This window comes from Helianthus annuus, chromosome 14, assembly GCF_002127325.2.
Source record: "Helianthus annuus cultivar XRQ/B chromosome 14, HanXRQr2.0-SUNRISE, whole genome shotgun sequence".
NCBI classification, from domain to species: Eukaryota; Viridiplantae; Streptophyta; class Magnoliopsida; order Asterales; family Asteraceae; genus Helianthus; species Helianthus annuus.
In genome coordinates, this window is record NC_035446.2 from 148,319,974 (window position 1) to 148,338,512 (window position 18,539).

At 37.0% G+C, this 18,539-nt stretch overlaps 1 protein-coding gene across 1 annotated transcript; it reads left to right on the top strand.

Moving 5' to 3' along the window:
• Positions 1 to 13,776: 13,776 nt before the first annotated feature.
• LOC110904285 (protein CNGC15b) lies at positions 13,777 to 17,572 on the top strand. Its single transcript, XM_022150126.2, has 8 exons — positions 13,777 to 14,321; positions 14,401 to 14,486; positions 14,685 to 15,219; positions 15,326 to 15,538; positions 15,625 to 15,917; positions 16,016 to 16,127; positions 16,290 to 16,526; positions 16,618 to 17,572. The coding sequence occupies exons 2-8, from the start codon at positions 14,458 to 14,460 to the stop codon at positions 17,320 to 17,322; spliced, it is 2,124 nt and encodes a 707-aa protein (XP_022005818.1). The 5' UTR covers positions 13,777 to 14,321; positions 14,401 to 14,457; the 3' UTR covers positions 17,323 to 17,572.
• The last annotated feature ends 967 nt before the right edge of the window (positions 17,573 to 18,539 follow it).

Sequence of the window (18,539 nt, forward strand, 5' to 3'; positions counted from 1 at the left end):
TTTCCATACAGGCATTTCTAACTTTTGTAGTAGACCTGAGGGTTTCTGATGTTCTGCTTTAACTTGTGAACAGGTTAAACACTTAGACACGTATTCGGCTATATCCTTTTTCATTCCTATCCACCAAAAATTCTTTCTTAAATCTTGATACATCTTATTGTTTCCTGGGTGTATTGTATATCTAGATTTATGAGCTTCTTCTAAAATCTTTGATCTTAAATTTCCTTGTTTAGGTACCCAAATTCTGCTTTTGTGGAATTTCCAAATTCCATCATTTCCTTGTTCTAATTCTTTTAGGTAACCTTTCATTCCTTCGACATCGTCCTTGATTGCCGTTTTCTGGATTTCTTTCACTTGTTCCATTAAATCTACTTGTAGATTTATTCTAAGAGCACGGACTCGCCTTTGTTTTTCGTGATACTTACGACTTAAAGCATCTGCTACTACGTTTGCCTTTCCCTCGTGATATTGAATATCATAATCGTAATCACTTAAAATCTCCATCCATCTTCTTTGCCTCATGTTTAACTCTTTTTGCCCAAATATGTATCTTAAACTCTTATGATCTGTATAAACAGTAAACTTACTTCCATACAGATAATGTCTCCAAATTTTAAGGGCAAAAACTATAGCTCCTAATTCTAAATCATGAGGCGTATAGTTTTCTTCATGCTTTTTCAATTGTCTGGAGGCATACGCAATTACCTTTTTGCGTTGCATTAACACACATCCGTATCCTAATTTTGAAGCATCGCAATATACTTCAAAATCTTCTGTTCCTTCTGGTAAGGCTAAGATTGGTGCATTGGTTAATTTCTGTTTTAAGATTTTAAAGGCTTCTTCTTGCTTAGGTCCCCACTCAAACTTAGTGGCTTTACAGGTTAGCTTGGTTAATGGTACCGCTATCTTGGAAAAATCCTTAATAAATCGTCTATAATAACCAGCTAAACCTATAAAACTTCTAATTTCCATTGCAGTTTGTGGAACCTTCCAGTTGGTAATTGCTTCTATCTTAGCAGGATCTACGTGAATACCTTCGTGATTCACTATGTGACCTAGGAATTGCACTTCTTGTAGCCAAAATTCACACTTCGAGAATTTAGCGTACAACTTTTCTTTTCTTAACAAAGTTAAGAGTGCATGCAAGTGCTGACAATGTTCAACCTGACTTTTTGAATAAATAAGTATATCGTCTATGAAAACAATTACAAATTTATCCAAATATGGTTTACAGATCCTGTTCATCATGTCCATAAATGCAGCTGGGGCATTTGTTAATCCAAAGGGCATGACTGTAAACTCATAATGACCATACCTAGTTCGAAATGCAGTTTTAGGTATGTCTTCCTCTTGAACCTTTAATTGATGATATCCGGAGCGCAAGTCTATTTTAGAAAAATACCTAGCTCCTTGTAATTGATCGAAAAGATCATCAATCCTAGGTAATGGGTATCGATTCTTAATTGTAACCTTATTCAATTCTCTATAATCAATACACATTCTCATTCATCGATCTTTCTTTTTCACAAACAACACTGGTGCACCCCAAGGGGATGAACTGGGTTGTATAAATCCTTTGCTTAGTAATTCATCTAATTGCTTTTTCAATTCTAGCATTTCAGTGGGAGCTAACCGATAGGGTGCCTTGGCTATCGGTGTAGTTCCTGGAATTAGATGAATCCTAAATTCTACCTCTCTATCTGGTGCTAACCCAGGTAAATCTTCTGGAAATACATCTGGGTATTCTGAGACTACAGGAATTTCCTTAAGTTCTTTTCCTTTAGTACAAATGATTACTGAAATCATATATACTATTCCTTGTTTTCGTTCATAATTAGCAACTTTCATTACTGATATGAACTTCAACGGTTTTCGAGGTTTATCTCCTGTAATTGTGATGACTTCTCCAGTAGGTGTTTGGATTTCTATAGAGTTTCTATCACAAATGATTTGAGCATGGTTGGCTATTAACCAATCTATTCCTAACACAACATCAAACTCGGCTAATTTCATAGGCAATAGGTTTGCATCAAATTTATGACCTGAGAGTTCTATTTCTACTTTTTGCAAAACCTGATTAATTTCTACTGAATTCCCATCTGCAGTTTCGACTGTAAAAATTTGCCTAACGGTAGTCAGTGGTAACTTAAGAGCTTGACAGAATAAAGTATTTATAAAACTTTGGTTTGCACCAGAGTCAAATAATACTTTTGCATAAACGTTGTGAACTAAAAACGTACCGGCTATCACATCCGGAATGAGCTCTGCTTCTTGAGTAGTTAGCTGGAAAGCTCTGGCATTCTTCTTAACAGTTCCTTCAACTGGTTTGCCCTTGTTATCGGTGATTTTGTTCAGTTTGGGGCATTCGGTTTTGTAATGTCCTGTTTCCCCACAGTGAAAACAGATTACAATTTTCTTCTTACAGTTTTCTTCACTATGGCCTACAGATTTGCAGAAATTACAAATTGCATTGCATTTTCCGAAATGTTTTCTTTTGCAATTTCTACAAAATGGCGGGATTGAAGATTGTCTTCCTCCTTTTTTCTTGAAATTACTACTATTACCCACCCTAAATCCTTGGGTAATCTTTTGAGCCAAGTCTTTCTTCCTATCTTCATCTCTTGTGCGTATCAATTCGTCGGTTAGGGTGTTAGCTAATTCTACTGCATCGTCAATAGTACGAGGTCTCGCAGCCTTAACGATATTGCGAATTTCGCTAATTAATCCCCAAATATATCGGGAAATGAGTACCGGTTCTGGCGAAGCCAGGTTAGGTACCACTCTCGCATATTCGAAGAATGTCGAAGTATAACCACGACAATCTACCCCTGTCATTCGATGATTTAGGAACTTATTTGCCATTTGTTCCTTCTCATACTTAGGACAGAATTTTCTTTCAACAAGATTCTTAAATTCTTCCCAAGTCATAGCATAAGCCACCCGTCTTCCTTTTGCTTGCAGTACTGTGTTCCACCATTCTAGTGCTCCTTCTTTAAACAAATTTGAGGCATACATGACTTGATCTTCTTCAGCACATTTACTTATTGCAATCACTGCTCGGTTTTCTCTAACCATCGCAGTGTTGCAGTTGCTCCTTCGTTGCCTGCAAATTCAGCGGGTTTACAAGCAAGGAATTCTTTGAAAGTGCAACCAGGTGTTGCAGCTTTTCGCTTCTTAGGGCGCGGCGTGTGCTGAGATTCATTATCATGATTAATATGATCATTGCCTCCGTTTATACTATTACTGAAATTATCCTCAATAGTATGTTTACTAGGAATGATATGTTGCGGCTCGTTTGGACTTTTTATAGCAGCAACGAATATTGGAATTGCGTTGGCTATCCCTTGAGCAACAATATTTTCAATATCTTGTTTGGTCATATATTGATCTCCTGGGTGTTGCTCTGACTGATTAACTTCATTTACTGGTTCGTTACCATTATTTGCCATCTGATAATAATTGTTATTAGTAATTAGCAATTAGCAATTTATACAAATAATCAGACAATTCATAATGCACGTAAAGTCAAAACTATCGATTTCTCGATTCCATTTTATATCAGTATAGTATGCATCAATACACACCGATATTTTACAATGTTTTATTCATTATGTTACAACTGGTTTCACTATTTTCTTTTACTATTACACAACGATAGTTTTATCATCTTCTTATCTCTCGTTTCTTGATATCCTAAAAACGAAGTTCCCTTTCGTCATACTTCCAGGCAATCTGTCCCCCTATCTCCCTAATTCTATTCCCTGCATCCATCAATTCTTCACCGAAATGGCGAAGTTCAGCCAGATTCTCATTGCTCATTGGTGGATTAGGTAGGGGTTCTGGATCGAATTGTGGAAGAAAGGAATAAGGGTCGTTGACAATATGTTGGAATTGCCAATCATTTGTCCACCATTCCTCTATTTCTACAGGTTGGAAGTGTATTATTGGATCTGGGATTGCTGGTCCAGAGTTCATAGGAAGTGGATTTTCAATAGGATAGGTAAAAATATTCGTATTGACAGGCTGAATAGTATCACAGTTTGCCAATAGAATATCTATCTGCTCCTGAAAAGTTAACCTTTGGTTTTGGTTGGAACTCTCCCCAATTTCTACCTGAGTTGGTCTAGAACCTTGCCCTATTTCTGTTTCTATCTCTTGAGAATATTCCTCAAACTGTTTCTCCATTTGCCTAGAATCTCTCTTGGCTTCATTTTCCCTTTCTTGCTGATTAGGGTTTTCCTGGATTACAATTGCCTTTCCTTTTCCTAAAGGGTTGTTAATTCTAGGAGGTTTTGTAACTGGCTTTTTCCTACGTATACGGCTTCCCCACACATAATTTTTCTTTTTCTTTCTTTTTGGTTTGGTCAATGGTGGAGTAGGGAATTTTACAGGTTGGTCCACATCAGCAAAGTATCCAGTAAATTCATGAGAAACTTCTATATTCACCGGGTAAGATTGAGGTTCTGAAAAGCTTCAGATATCTCGTTCATGCTGTGTAGCATATATGCAAAATGCACAAACATATTAAGTTAAAACTTTGGAACAAAGTTTAACAAATAAACATGGAAGTTTTATTGCACACTATTTGTACAAAATACAGGGAAACACACTCAGATTTATTTCACTCAGTTTTATTTATTTACTTATTGGGAAGTGTTGTTTGCTAGATTTAGGGCATCTAGAGATTGGCATGTTCTGCCACAGTGGCTAGCATATACAAATTTGCCCATTTTTCATCAAGTTTATCTTCCCAAGGTGATTTATTAATTAACTCATGGGTTTCCTTTTTAATCTTCTTTTCTCTAATTTGCTCCTTACTTTTCTTAATAATCATATTCCTTTTTCTAGGAGAAAGAGGATATTCATAATTCGCTTTTTGCACAAATATTCCTTCTTCAGGAATTGTAGGGAGCTTTGAAATTTTAGTTTTAGATGAACTTCCTTCTTCGTAGACTGACCTATCTAGTTTAAGATAGATATCTTGTAACTTTTGCTTACCCATACTGTAATTAACAAATAATCAGTTTAAAAGCACATAAACCCATAATCACGTAATAGTAATCAGGAAAAATTAAGTATCTTTTAAATACTTAATTAGCTTAACTTAGTGGCTCTGATACCACCTTGTTTCTGTCACGGCCCCCGGCCCGGTTTAACCCGTTACAGGAGCCGCGGGACAGAAACCCTGCGGTACTTTATTTATTGTGAGTTTAGCAGCGGAGATTTTCTTTACAGGATCGTTTAAGCTAAAAACTTTTCCCGATTATTTTATTTCACAAATTCGGGATAAAACCCCGATAATTTACAATAACAAGATTTCACTGATAAAACACATTTCTTTATTTTATATTGAGCCACTATCTTAAGCTTGAAATGCTTCCCCTGCATTTTTCCTGAATTACAGTAGATTACCTGAAACATGTTTAAAAAAAATTTTGTCAGCAGGGAAATACTGAGTAAATTATTCTAGTTGCTAGAAAATGACACATTTGTTATAATTCACAGTGTTAAGATCTTTTACAATGTTTCTGATATCAACCAACTACCCACAGTACTTTACCACTGGACCCATTGGCCCACCTGTCCAATGGTGTCTGTGATTATGGTCATATCACCCAATGGCTGCCCCAATGGTGAAGATTATCAAGCAATGTGCACAATACCCCACATACCGGCTGTAATTTGGTGATTACATAAACTTAATCACTGTAAGTTATAATTCTGAAAATAATTTGGAGTATTGTAAAACAGTTAACAACTCACAAACTGTGAGAAAAGAGTTTACAAAAGAAGAATAACTCACATTGTAGATTTAACACGGACAGAATAGGATTTTAGCTTCGTTAACCTAATTTCAACAATAATGCACACAAAACAGGGTTAGTGATCAATACAGCAGTTACGATAACTCACGAGATCAAATTCTCACAATGAACGACAAAGTGCGATACTTAAACTCATTTATCGAATTAACGACAAACGACAAAGTATCACCCTAATGTGGGCAGCACTTAAACATTCTTTGGATATATTGATCTCGGAAAATGAATCGTAATAGCGATCGAGTAATTACCCTATTCCGCGGCAGCACCTCGTGAACAGTGTGTGTTTAATTTGTGATATAACAGCCTACTATCGATGTACAGAACGAATTTGATCGACGTTTTAACACCAACAGTCGAATGCCAAGGTCGGCTATTTATAGTGAAATTTTGGACTCTCTTACGGACCGTATACGTTATCCCTTACGGTCCGTAAAGGGAGTGGTCAGGCTTACGGTCCGTAAGCCATAACCCTTACGGTCCGTAAGGGTGCAGTCTAGTTTGTAGACTAGCCTACTCAGTGGCATAGGCTTGGTGAATCAACAACATTCGAAATTCAGTATATACAACGCATAATTTAAGATAATTATCGAATAGGGTTTAACCCCCCTGAGTTTTAGGGCCCTGATCCTGATTCCGATTATTCTGGAAATTTTAGGGTTAGTGCGGAATTACTTGGGTGTCTCAATTAGGGTTTCCTTATGGACTAATTATCATTTTAATTATTAATTTTAATGAGAGTTGTTACATCCTCCCCACCTTAGAAAAATCTCGTCCTCGAGATTCACTGAAACAGATGAGGATACTTGCGCTTCATTTCTGATTCTAGTTCCCAAGTGTATTCCGGTCCTCTATTTGAATTCCATCTGACTTTCACCAGTACAAGTCGCTTGTGTTTGAGAAACTTGACTTTTCGGTCTTCTATTTGTAAAGGTTTTTCTATGAATTTCAACTTTTCATTTACCTCTATGTCTTGAAGAGGTACTATCAGGGATTCGTCTGATAAACATTTCTTGAGGTTGGATACATGAAATACATCATGTACTCCAGCTAGTTCTTCTGGTAGCTGTAAACGATAAGCAACTGGTCCGATTCGTTGAATCACTGGGAATGGTCCAACATATCTTGGACTCAGTTTTCCTTTCTTACCGAATCGTACTACTCCTTTCCAAGGAGATACTTTCAAAAGTACTTTGTCTCTTATTTGGAATTCGAGTGGTTTGCGACGATTGTCTGCATAGCTCTTTTGGCGATCTCTGGCTGTTTTCAATCGTTCCTTGATTTGAGTTATCTTGTCTGTGGTTTCTTGCACGATTTCTGGACCTGATAATTGACTTTCTCCTATTTCCGCCCAACATACGGGTGTTCTGCACTTGCGTCCATACAGTGCTTCGAATGGAGCGGCTTCAATACTTGAATGATAACTATTGTTATAGGAGAATTCAATTAATGGTAAATGGTTATCCCAATTACCTCCAAAGTCAATTACACATGCTCGGAGCATGTCTTCTAAAGTTTGGATCGTCCTTTCACTTTGTCCGTCGGTCTGTGGATGATATTTTGTGTTTTGTGAATAGCCAATAGAGGCGGAGATAGTTGTCTTTGTAGGCGGACTTCTGGCCGTCTATGGCGGCAGCTTGACGATGGTCGTTTTCCTATCGACGTTTCGTTTGTTACTTTCTGTCGCCGACGATCTTTTGGCCGTCTATGGTGGCGGCGGTGATGATCGATACTGTTATTTAATTTAAACCCTTGGCGGTAGCCTCTCGGTGGTCGTCGGTTTAAGTTGATTTGATGCTTTACGAGTTGTGCTTATTAGGTTGTTCGTCGGTTACCACCTGGTTTAAGTTGTAACCGTGTGTTGCTCACCATTTGAGTTGGTATCTTATATGTGGTCGTTTCGTCAGGAACTTGCACGGTGAAGACCAGTTCTGTTCTGGAATGTAAGCCATATGTCATAGCCTCTTTGTGACAAGAAATTTAACTTGGTCTAATGATGCTTGCTATTCTTGAAGGATGATGTCGTATGGCATTGAATGGCCATTGCGCTGATGATGATGACTCATCTGAGGTGTCTTTGATTGTGCAGTTGATTTATGTTGGTTGGTTGATGGTGTGGCAATCTGGCAACATTGTTGGCTATGATGAAAATTTCTTAGCTGGGGTACTGTATGATCGCCTGATAAGCGCTTGAGCCAGCGCTAATTCTAAGCCAAACTATTTTTCTAACTTTTTATAAATATCATTTATGAATTGTTGTTGAGAAGTGTTCTAATATCTATCCAAAACTCTCCCTAGAGGTACGAAGTCTTTACCTTTTTGTTAGTTTATATAAATTTGTTTTTTTTTTCTAATGGTAGAACCAAACACAAGTTCACCTCTGAACACCCAAGCTTCAGCACTTTGGAGTAATCAAGAAGGTGGTTACATAATCATTTATTGAAAGTCATCTTGCATTCATGACATTATTGTATATTGAAACTAGAGTAAATTGCGGTTTTGGTCCCTGTGGTTTATTGGCCATTGCAATATTTTACAATTTTGAAAAGTCTTACAATTTTGATACTAATGTTTACATTTTCTAGGGTAGCGCTCGGGCAAATGTCCTGCTTTGTTTACGTTGAATCAAGGTTGTTCCGTTTTCTTATCACCAATGCTCTTGATTCGACTTCCTCAGAGATAATCATGACCAAGTGTTGTGTGTTATTGGAGGGTGCGTAAGTTATGGTTTTTTTTTTTTTTTTTTTTTTTTTGCTAATTGAATGAATTTTACGTAGGGTTATAGAGAGGTTATGCATGGACGTCGCCGTGAATGGAAGATCAAGGAGGAAACAATGCATCGTAGCTTATCTGTGTTATTGAAGATTTCTATATATTTAGAGAGTCTGCTGTATGTAATTCCTAGGCATAACACGCACAATATAGCCGATTTTCAGGTAACCAAGTTCGTACTCCATATGCATACCAAGAGATGAATTTTTTTGATAAGTATGTCACAAATTGGGTTTTTTAGTAATACCAAAAAATACATTAGTATTATTATTTTATTTTATTTTATTTTTAATAAGGTCATCTAAACTGATGTTGAACCTTCTGGTATATGTGGGAGACTCGCAATGATTTACTTTTTCATAAGAATGAGCCGATCTTTCGATAACATTGTAGATGACATCTTGGCTCAGTTATTTTAATTTTAAACAATAAAAAACAGGACGAAACATCAAACTTTATCTAGAATACTTGGAAAAATTCCCCCCAAATAGTTGTTTTTTGTAGGTTGTATGTCTGGTTGTCTATTTGTTTTGATTTTTGCCTCTTTAGCTTGTATGTTTCCAGCTGCGCGCTGGCTGTTTTAATGTGATTATTTGTTTTTGGCGAACAAAATTGATGCCGAACCTTGAAATGGTTGTAAAACCTCTTTAAATTATATGCAGAGGTGCTTCAGTTTAACTCAAATTACTCATTTAAAATACAATTGTTCTATGGCTCTACACGGCTCCGGGATAGCCTTGCTATTATGGTAGGTCAAAATGTTACGTGTGTGTTAATGATAAGTCTTGAAAGCTCATCGTATAAAGCTACGTTTGATAGATCAATATACTTCGAGTCAATTTCATGGCCCGCGGCGCAACGTACGCGGGTCCATTTTCTAGTATATACTATATTAAATCACATAAGTAATTGCTTGCTGTATCTTTTTTTTTTTCAAATGATAATCTTAAATCTATTTAATAACATTTTAAATCTAAAGCAAGTCCTTAGTAACTTTATGAAGGTTTTCCTTGAGAATAAGTGACCAGAATCTTTCATTGCACACTCTTTTGTTTTTTTTGTTTTTTTCTTCTGTCTAATTGCTTCGATTTGTGAACGACAAATTTAGGTGAATTAGGGGGTTTAACCAGGGGTGGACCTACCCTTTGGCTAGGGGTGCAAACGAGCTGAGCTGAGCCCGAGCCCAGCCAAGCTCTAGCTCGAGCTCGAGCTCGATTACCTTATGAGAGTTCGGGCTCGAGCTCGGCTCAATTCGAGCTTTGTTTTCAAAGCTCGAGCTCGGCTCGGGCTCGGCTCGTTTATTGTCTATTAATTAGTATATTAAATAAAAATAATATAAATAATAGACTTTTTAGGCTTGCGAGCTCGATAAGTAAAGCTCGGGCTCGGGCTTGTTTACTAAATAAGCTTATTTTTAGGTTCGAGGTTGGCTTGTAAACAAGTTTAAATAAGCTCGGCTTGACTCGGCTCGTTTACACTAAGGCTCGACGAGCCTAACGAGCTTCACATGTGAGGCTCGAGCTCGGGCTCGATAAACAAACAAGCTTTGTTTTGAGTCTCAAGCTCGGCTCGGGCTCGATAAGGCTCGGCTCATTTCAAGCTTTTTCTCGAGCCGATCTCGAGTAGCTCGCGAGCCGCTCGGCTCGTTTGCACCCCTACCTTTGGCCAAGGTGAGCGGCCGCACCCCTTGAAAAGAAAATTAGTCTATATTTTAGGAAAAAAAAAAAAAAACCCGACCGCACCCCTTGAAAATATGGTTGAACACCTCATCTGCACCCTCAGTAAATAATTTCCGGGTCCGTCATTGGGTTTAACTAGGATGAGGGAGCGTGTTCCACTTAGGTGGTGTTTGTTTTTCTAAAAATAATATGCGCGGACTTTTCTATCTGTGCCGCGTAGACATTGTCATCTTCATACTATTCGCGGTTGTAATACAGGAAGCTTGGGTGGCTGTTCACGTTGACTCGGTTTTGAGGCGGTTGGCTAGCTGCACAAATAAATTTTAGTTGGATGTAAGACTATGAGGTTTGGTTTCCCCTTCACCTAAGTCCACATAGACGTCACATCACCCTTCATCCCACATCATCAATTTCCCCAAAGAGTGAGGTGTAATTCCCCCTTCCATTTTTTTATATTTCTTTAATTAATGTTTTTTTATTTTAAACACATTTTTATTCGTTTAATGTATTTTATTTCTAATAACTCATTTTTAAGAAAATTAAAAGTTGAATAAAAATTCTAGAAAATTACAATTAAAAAAGACAAATTACATACTAAAATCATAAAAATAAATTTTGCCTAAACCTACGAACACCACTACTCGTCATCAACGGGATCCACACGGAAGTTATTCCAAATATAATCGATTAAATCCAACATTTTCCTAAGAAGAACTCATGGTGAGTATTTTTATAAGATTTAGATGAAGAAGAGAAGAATATATAAAAAATGAAGAGTGTGGTTGGTTTTTTAAAAGATATAGATGAATGAGAGAAGAATATATAAAAGATTGAGAGTGTGGTGATTTTTGGTGTATAAAATGAGGTTTATATGGTGTTTAAAATATAAAATAATTGAATTTTATTTTTTTAAATAGCCGTTATTGAACGGACAAAAAAAATTCAAACTTAGAAACTCAAACGATCGGGATGGACATAAAGAATTCCCCGATTACACCAAAGTTGGGACCAGGGGAGGGGGTCCCGATTGCACCGAATTTGGTCACGAGAGGGGGGGGGGGTGTTTGTTCCCCGTCAGGGTCCCTCTCCACGTCACCTCCCCACGTTGTTTCCCATCCCACACCCACAAGCCAAACTTTGATTCAAGTTTATGTTGAACTTTATGAATTTCTACTCAAGTTTTACACTTTGATTGTTCATTTATATTGTTGTTGTTGCTACTAACTTCATAATTATCCCTATCATATCATTTAAACTATGGGGTGTGATTCCCTTTTCCCTCAAGTCCATAAAGGCATCACAACACCCTTCCTTTCATCTCACCAATTTTCTTCAAGAGTGAGGTGTGGCTACTTTCTTCCCCATTTCATTTTTAATATTTTTTATTTAATATATTTTACTTTTAAACACATTTTTTCTTCGGTTAATGCATTTTATTTATAATAAATAAGAATATTTTTAAGAAAATAAAATTTGAAAAAAATTCTAGAAAAATAAAAATAAAAAAATTACATACTAAAATCATAAAATAAATTTTGCCTAAACCAACGAATACAACTACACGTCATCAATGGGATCCACCGTCCACGTGGAAGTTATTCCAAATATAGTCGATTAAATCCAACATTTTCCTCATCTGATGAAGAACTTGTGGCGACCATTTTTTAAAAGATATAGATGAAGAAGAGAAGAATATATAAAAGATGGCGAGTGTGGTGAGTTTTTTAAAAGATATAGATGAATGAGAGAAGAATACATAAAGGATGGAGAGTGTGGTGATTTTTTGGGTATAAAATGAGGTTTATATAGTGTTTAAAATAAAAAATCATTGAATATTTTTTTAATCAAATTGCCGTTATTCAACGGACAAAAAATTCAAACTTTGAAACTCCAACGTTCGGGATAGACGGGGAGAATCCCCCGATTGCACCGAAGTTAGGACCGGAGAAGGGGGTGTTCTCCGTCGGGGGTCCCCTTCACTTCACCTCCCGTGTTGTTTCCCGATCCCACACCCACAAGTATGATTATCTTTGATCAAGTGATGTCATACCATTCCATTTCTTGTAATTATTACTCAAAATAGTAGGATGCTATGTCAAATGTTATTGTGATTTGTGAAATAATTTAACCTTTTCTGAGGCGGAAAACAATATTATTTACAGTTAACTCTTATTTTGAGTCGGGGGTCTCACTGGAAGGAGCCTTTTTATTCCTATGTGGTAGAGGTAAGGTTGTCTACATCTTACCCTCCTCAAACCCTACTTTTGCTTTGCTATTGGTGAGATTTACTGAGTATGATGATGATGAACCCTTATTGTATGCAACGCTCTTGTAGCAAAAGAGTAACCTGCTCGGCTGCTACTGTAGATTCCCGTTATTAACATGGATCTTCTCTACGCGTTGGGTCGTCTAAACTGGTCGCCACTCGCTAGGAAAATGCTCGTTCGATTCGAGGCTCGGTTGTAAATGAGCCACTCTACTCGATTTGGTTTGTAAACGAGCCAAGCATGAGCAAAGGTCCGTTCGGCTTGAATTATTATTTTTAATTAGCATATATATACATATATACACACATATACATATTTACATAAATATAAATAAATTTATAGTTTTATATATACCACTCTACTAGATTTTGGTCCACTATATACAAATTTGTAACTAAATATATATACTGACTAGCTTAATCATGCCAATAAAATAACACCAAATCTAAAAATTAAACCCTAAACCGCTAAACGACAGTCTACTCATCGCCTCAATGTCTCATGCTGTTATCCTAAGTCGATCGTCTCTTGCTCTCAATGTCATTGTTCATGCAATATGATTTTCACCTCATCGGTCACAATATTGTTATTTATAAAAAAAAAAATTACCATGTCATGAAATGTGTGTATTTTTAAAGACATGAAAACTTGAGACTCAACATTGTCATCGTCTCTCTCCGCTAATTTAAATTGGACGACACAGTTAGCTCGCTCAGTATTTGAGGCTTGTTTCTAAGACTGGAAGGTATGGGGGCCGGCTGATGCCCGGCTAGGCCCGGCGCCGGACCCCCACACCGCCCCCCTGGGGCTCGGCTCAGCACAAGCGGCGACCCACAGCCGGGTCCGCCGTGCCTCCCTTTTCCTTTTCCTCTCACATATACCTATACATACATACGTATATATACATAAAGGGGTTCATCCCCCACCCCCCTAGGTCCATCCCCTCCAAGCCACTCCTACGTAGCGCCTGTGTGGCGGCTCATCCCCTCCAAGCCCATCCAAACCATACCTTCTAGTCTAAAACTTTACACTTAATCTGATTTACTATATTTTTTCTAAAACGCCAGTACGATAAAACAGTTTTCTAGAATATAATTTCATGAGCAAATGTCATCGACGATTGATGAAATATTTTACAGCTCATGTTTTCTTTTACTTTAGGTATGACATCCCATCATCACCCCAAATCCCCTTCAGCGATTTCACACACACTCCAATTGGCATCCTATGCTCCGGTTTTTTTTTTTTTTTTTTTTTGCACACAATCTGTTCGATAAAATGCTCCAATAACTTCACACCGAGATACTCAATCAAATGTGTCTCGTGCATACTAATTGAATTTTAGTGTTCCAAATCACGGGTATATAACACACACCATATATTAGTATCACTACACCTTAGCTTTCAACTTTAATATATAAAAGTTCCATTTTTCACATGTCTTTCTCTTTGCATCTCATGTTCTGTCAGTATTTTTAACATTATTTTGATAAATTTTACGTTTTGACCGGGCAATATGGCTCTGTTATAACTTTAGTTGAGGTTAGTATTGACAAGAAAATATATAAATATAAAATTTTGGGTTTCCTTTTCAAAGAACCGGTCACAACTCACATGTTTGACCTGGACTTCCTGGTTTAAAAGAAAGGGCACCACTTAAAAATTTTCGTATTATAGTTGATTAAATTCAAAATTTTGTTATATTCACTAACTTCACATGATTCTTGATAGTCTTTCAAGCAACACCATTTATGGGTATTCTTTGGCCTGCAACTCATCTGGTCAGTTTTCATGTTTTTTTTCTCAGTTTTCTTGTTCAATAACCCTAAACCCTCTTCTTGTTTGTTCTTACAATAATAGATTGAAGGTCTTTAATTGAAATTCAGTGTAAAGATTCAATCTTTTTGCTGTATCATCATGTTATCTGGCAATTCAAGATCTGTAAGGTATAATTCTGTTTAAAATTGTTCATTTTTTCTGTTTTGAGTTGCTTAATTATTGGTTTATGTTTCAAGTTTATGCTTAATTGTGACACAAGTTATTGAATTGGTTTAATGCATAGCTGTTTTGACTTGGTCAAATTCTTGTTTACATTTTTTGCAGAACATTAATATTAATATTATTACCTTTGATGAATTATGTAGATTTAAAGATGATACTGGAATGATAAAACTTCCCTCTATGAACAAAGACAACTTATTTAAAGTCAAATATAACCTCGATGGCAAACAAGTACCCGAACAAAGAATCGAGGAAAGCCATCATTCGTTAAAGTCGAAAGTTCTCTCTCGAGTTTTCTCCGAAGATTACGAGAGGGTTCGGAAGAAAATCTTGGATCCTCGAGGGCGAACAATTCGAAAATGGAACAACATTTTCTTGATTGCATGTTTAGTTTCTTTATTTGTAGACCCTTTGTTCTTTTACTTGCCATCTGTTCGAACCAAAAACGTTTGCATCCATATCAGTGTCCCCCTTGAGATCAGTCTCACCATCGTGAGATCAATAGCCGATGTTTTTTACATGATTCAGATTTACATCAGGTTTCATACATCCTATGTGGCACCCTCTTCCCGTGTTTTCGGAAGAGGCGAACTCGTTATAGACTCTCACAAAATTGCCAAAAAGTACATCCAAGGTGGTTTCTGGATCGACCTCGTTGCAGCCCTACCTCTTCCTCAGGTGTGTGTGTGTGTGTGTGTGTATATATATATGTTTAATATTTATAGTTACTTCTAATAACATAAATATTATGCAACTTCTAATTGTTGTTTTTGTGGCTATGCAGATGCTAATCTGGCTGATTATACCGAGCTTAAGTGGTTCAACGATGGCTAACACGAAAAACGTTCTTCGGTTCATTATAATCTTTCAATACCTTCCGAGACTCTATCTGATATTCCCTCTAACATCACAAATAGTCGAGGCTACAGGCCTTGTAACCGAAACCGCATGGGCTGGAGCTGCTTATAATCTGATGCTATACATGTTAGCAAGCCATGTACGATTGTAATCCTTTAAACAACCTTAACTAACAAAACATAATTCCAAACAGAAATTAATGTCGTAACATTGTTGTTGATGCAGGTCTTAGGAGCTTGTTGGTATGTTCTGTCTATAGAGCGACAAGAAGCCTGCTGGAGAAGCGTATGCCTTATTGAGGATAAAAGTTGTGAGGATAGATTCTTTGACTGTGAAAGGTTTCATGATCCTAACAGAGAATCTTGGTTCAATTCAAGTAACGTCTCGGAAAAATGTTTTCCGACAAGCGGGCTTTACAAGTTTGGGATCTACGGCGAAGCTGTGACATCGGATGTTACTTCGGCTTTGTTCTTTAACAAGTACTTCTATTGTCTTTGGTTTGGGTTGAAGAATCTCAGGTGACTTTCTGTTTAATTGTGTTTGAACTTTGAATTATCCAACAAAAACGGTTAACTTGTAAAATTTACCGATGCTTTTGTACCTTAAATACATGTAGTTCTTTAGGACAAAACTTGGCGACGAGTACTTATGTTGGAGAAATCATTTTTGCGATCATAATAGCCACTGTGGGGCTAGTTCTCTTCGCGTTGTTGATCGGAAATATGCAGGTAAACGTAGTGTGAGTTACTAGATTTCATGATCCGGGCATCTGTTATGTGATAACTAACTAACTAACTAACTAACTAACTAACTAACTAACTAACTAACTAACTAACTAACTAACTAACTAACTAACTAACTAACTAACTAACGGTTTGAAATTGAATTAGACTTATCTTCAATCAACAACTGTTCGGTTAGAAGAATGGAGGATCCGGAGAACCGATACTGAACAGTGGATGCGCCACCGGCAGCTGCCACCAGAGCTCCGGGAATCTGTTCGGAGATACGATCAGTACAAATGGGTAGCGACTCGAGGGGTTGACGAAGAGTCTCTTCTCAAAGGTCTTCCTTTAGACCTTCGACGAGATATTAAACGACACCTTTGCTATGATCTAGTTCGACGAGTAAGTTTTTTCTTCGCAAATAAACATTATAATTTAAAAATCTATCATTGTTCAATATTGAGAATCACAGACTGACTGGTTGATGATCCAGGTTCCGTTGTTTGATCAAATGGATGAAAAGATGCTCGATGCAATCTGTGAGCGGCTAAAACCGTCCTTGTGTACACAAGGCACGTGTTTGGTTCGGGAGGGTGATCCGGTGAACGAAATGTTATTTATAATTCGAGGAAACCTCGACTCGTACACCACAAACGGAGGCCGGACTGGGTTTTTCAACACAATCCGGATCGGTCCAGGTGACTTTTGCGGGGAGGAGCTGCTGACGTGGGCCCTGGACCCACGAACAGGTGTCGTGATCCCATCGTCTACCCGAACAGTGAAAGCAATTTCCGAAGTCGAAGCTTTTGCGCTGATAGCAGAGGATCTGAAATTCGTGGCGTCACAATATCGAAGATTGCATAGTAAACAACTCAGGCATAAGTTCCGGTTTTACAGCCACCAGTGGCGGACATGGGCCGCTTGTTTTGTGCAAGCGGCATGGATGAGGTATAAACGGAGAAAAAGCGCTAGTGAACTTCGGGCTCGAGAGAGTTTTGCGAGCGTTGATTACGCGGGGGAAGCTAAACCCACGATGCATATCGGTGAAATGGTTGGACCCAAGACCGGGTTCGTTCATGGTCATGGTTCGAGTAAAAGTACAAGGAGGTCTGGGAACTTGTTGTCCGGGTCGAAAACATCTAGTGTTAGTTCATTACAGAAGCCAGCAGAACCTGATTTTTCTGTAGATGAAGAATGAATGAAAAATCAGAAGAAAATATAGTTTTTTTTTTTTTTCTTCATATAGACAATTTCTAACAATCTATATTAAAAAGTTTTAAGGGATACTGTTAGGAAACTAATCATAAGAATTTTGAAGTCATTGGATGTAATCTTCTGGATTATAAACAAAAAAATAAAAAGTAGTTTATGAAGCTAGTGTTCTGTAAAATGTATATTACATACAATGTTCTGAATTTGTAAAATGAAAATGTAGTTACTTTTGTAAATCGGTATTTGTTACAAAAGTTGCTTGGGTTTGATTTTTGACTGTTTATTTTCACTGTTTAGAGGTTAAAATTAAAAAAAAAGTCCGTAAACTTACATCACTTTTATATGGGCCAAACACCTAGATTAGGGGTAAATTATATTGGACTATTTATAGGTAATTATTGGACTACAAGAAATGGGCCGCCTAACATATACATGGGCCACTCTGGGTTTACAGTCTAATGGATCACGTGTAGCAGATCATGGGGCGACGTTTTCTAATCTATACCTTAATCCAATCTATATCTCTTTTTTCTATAGAACCTGAACCGCATAAAGTATTTGTATATGATTCATTGATAATCCAATGAGATAGTTGTATAGTAAGTTATGTAACTATGAGCAAAAAGTAAATGTGCTTATAAGGTTATCGCAATTCTCAACATATTTTTTTGTTCTGAAATGAACGCATCCATAGATGTATATGATAATCGCGACAATTGTACGGAACTTTTCAGCCATCCACTCAAAAGACAAGTGGTCGTGATGTAGTAGTCGACGATGTTGTAGCCAAAATATTTTGCGACACCTAGTCATAAAAACGTTGTTTTTTCTCGCCTTTTCATTATGCACTTGACCTCTAAACAATTTTAAACCATTTGCCTTGCAAAATTTAATTAGTATCATCATCTTTTATGTACCCAACTTGTATCAAAGTTTACTGGATAATTTAACTAAGTAGCTGTTATTAATAAATATGATTCAGATAATGAAACCAAGTTTGTTTATTATTTTCTCTTTACATAGAAAAAGAAAAAGAATAATTAGTTCAAAATGAGGTATCAAAATTCTTTTTTAAAGTTATTGCTTTAGATGAAACACACAAAACCAAACAAGAAGACCATTGTTTTGTGTAATCTATATTATATTGTTAGTGTATAATGCAACCAACTTTTAAGACAATCTTAGCTATATAAACTCATTAAC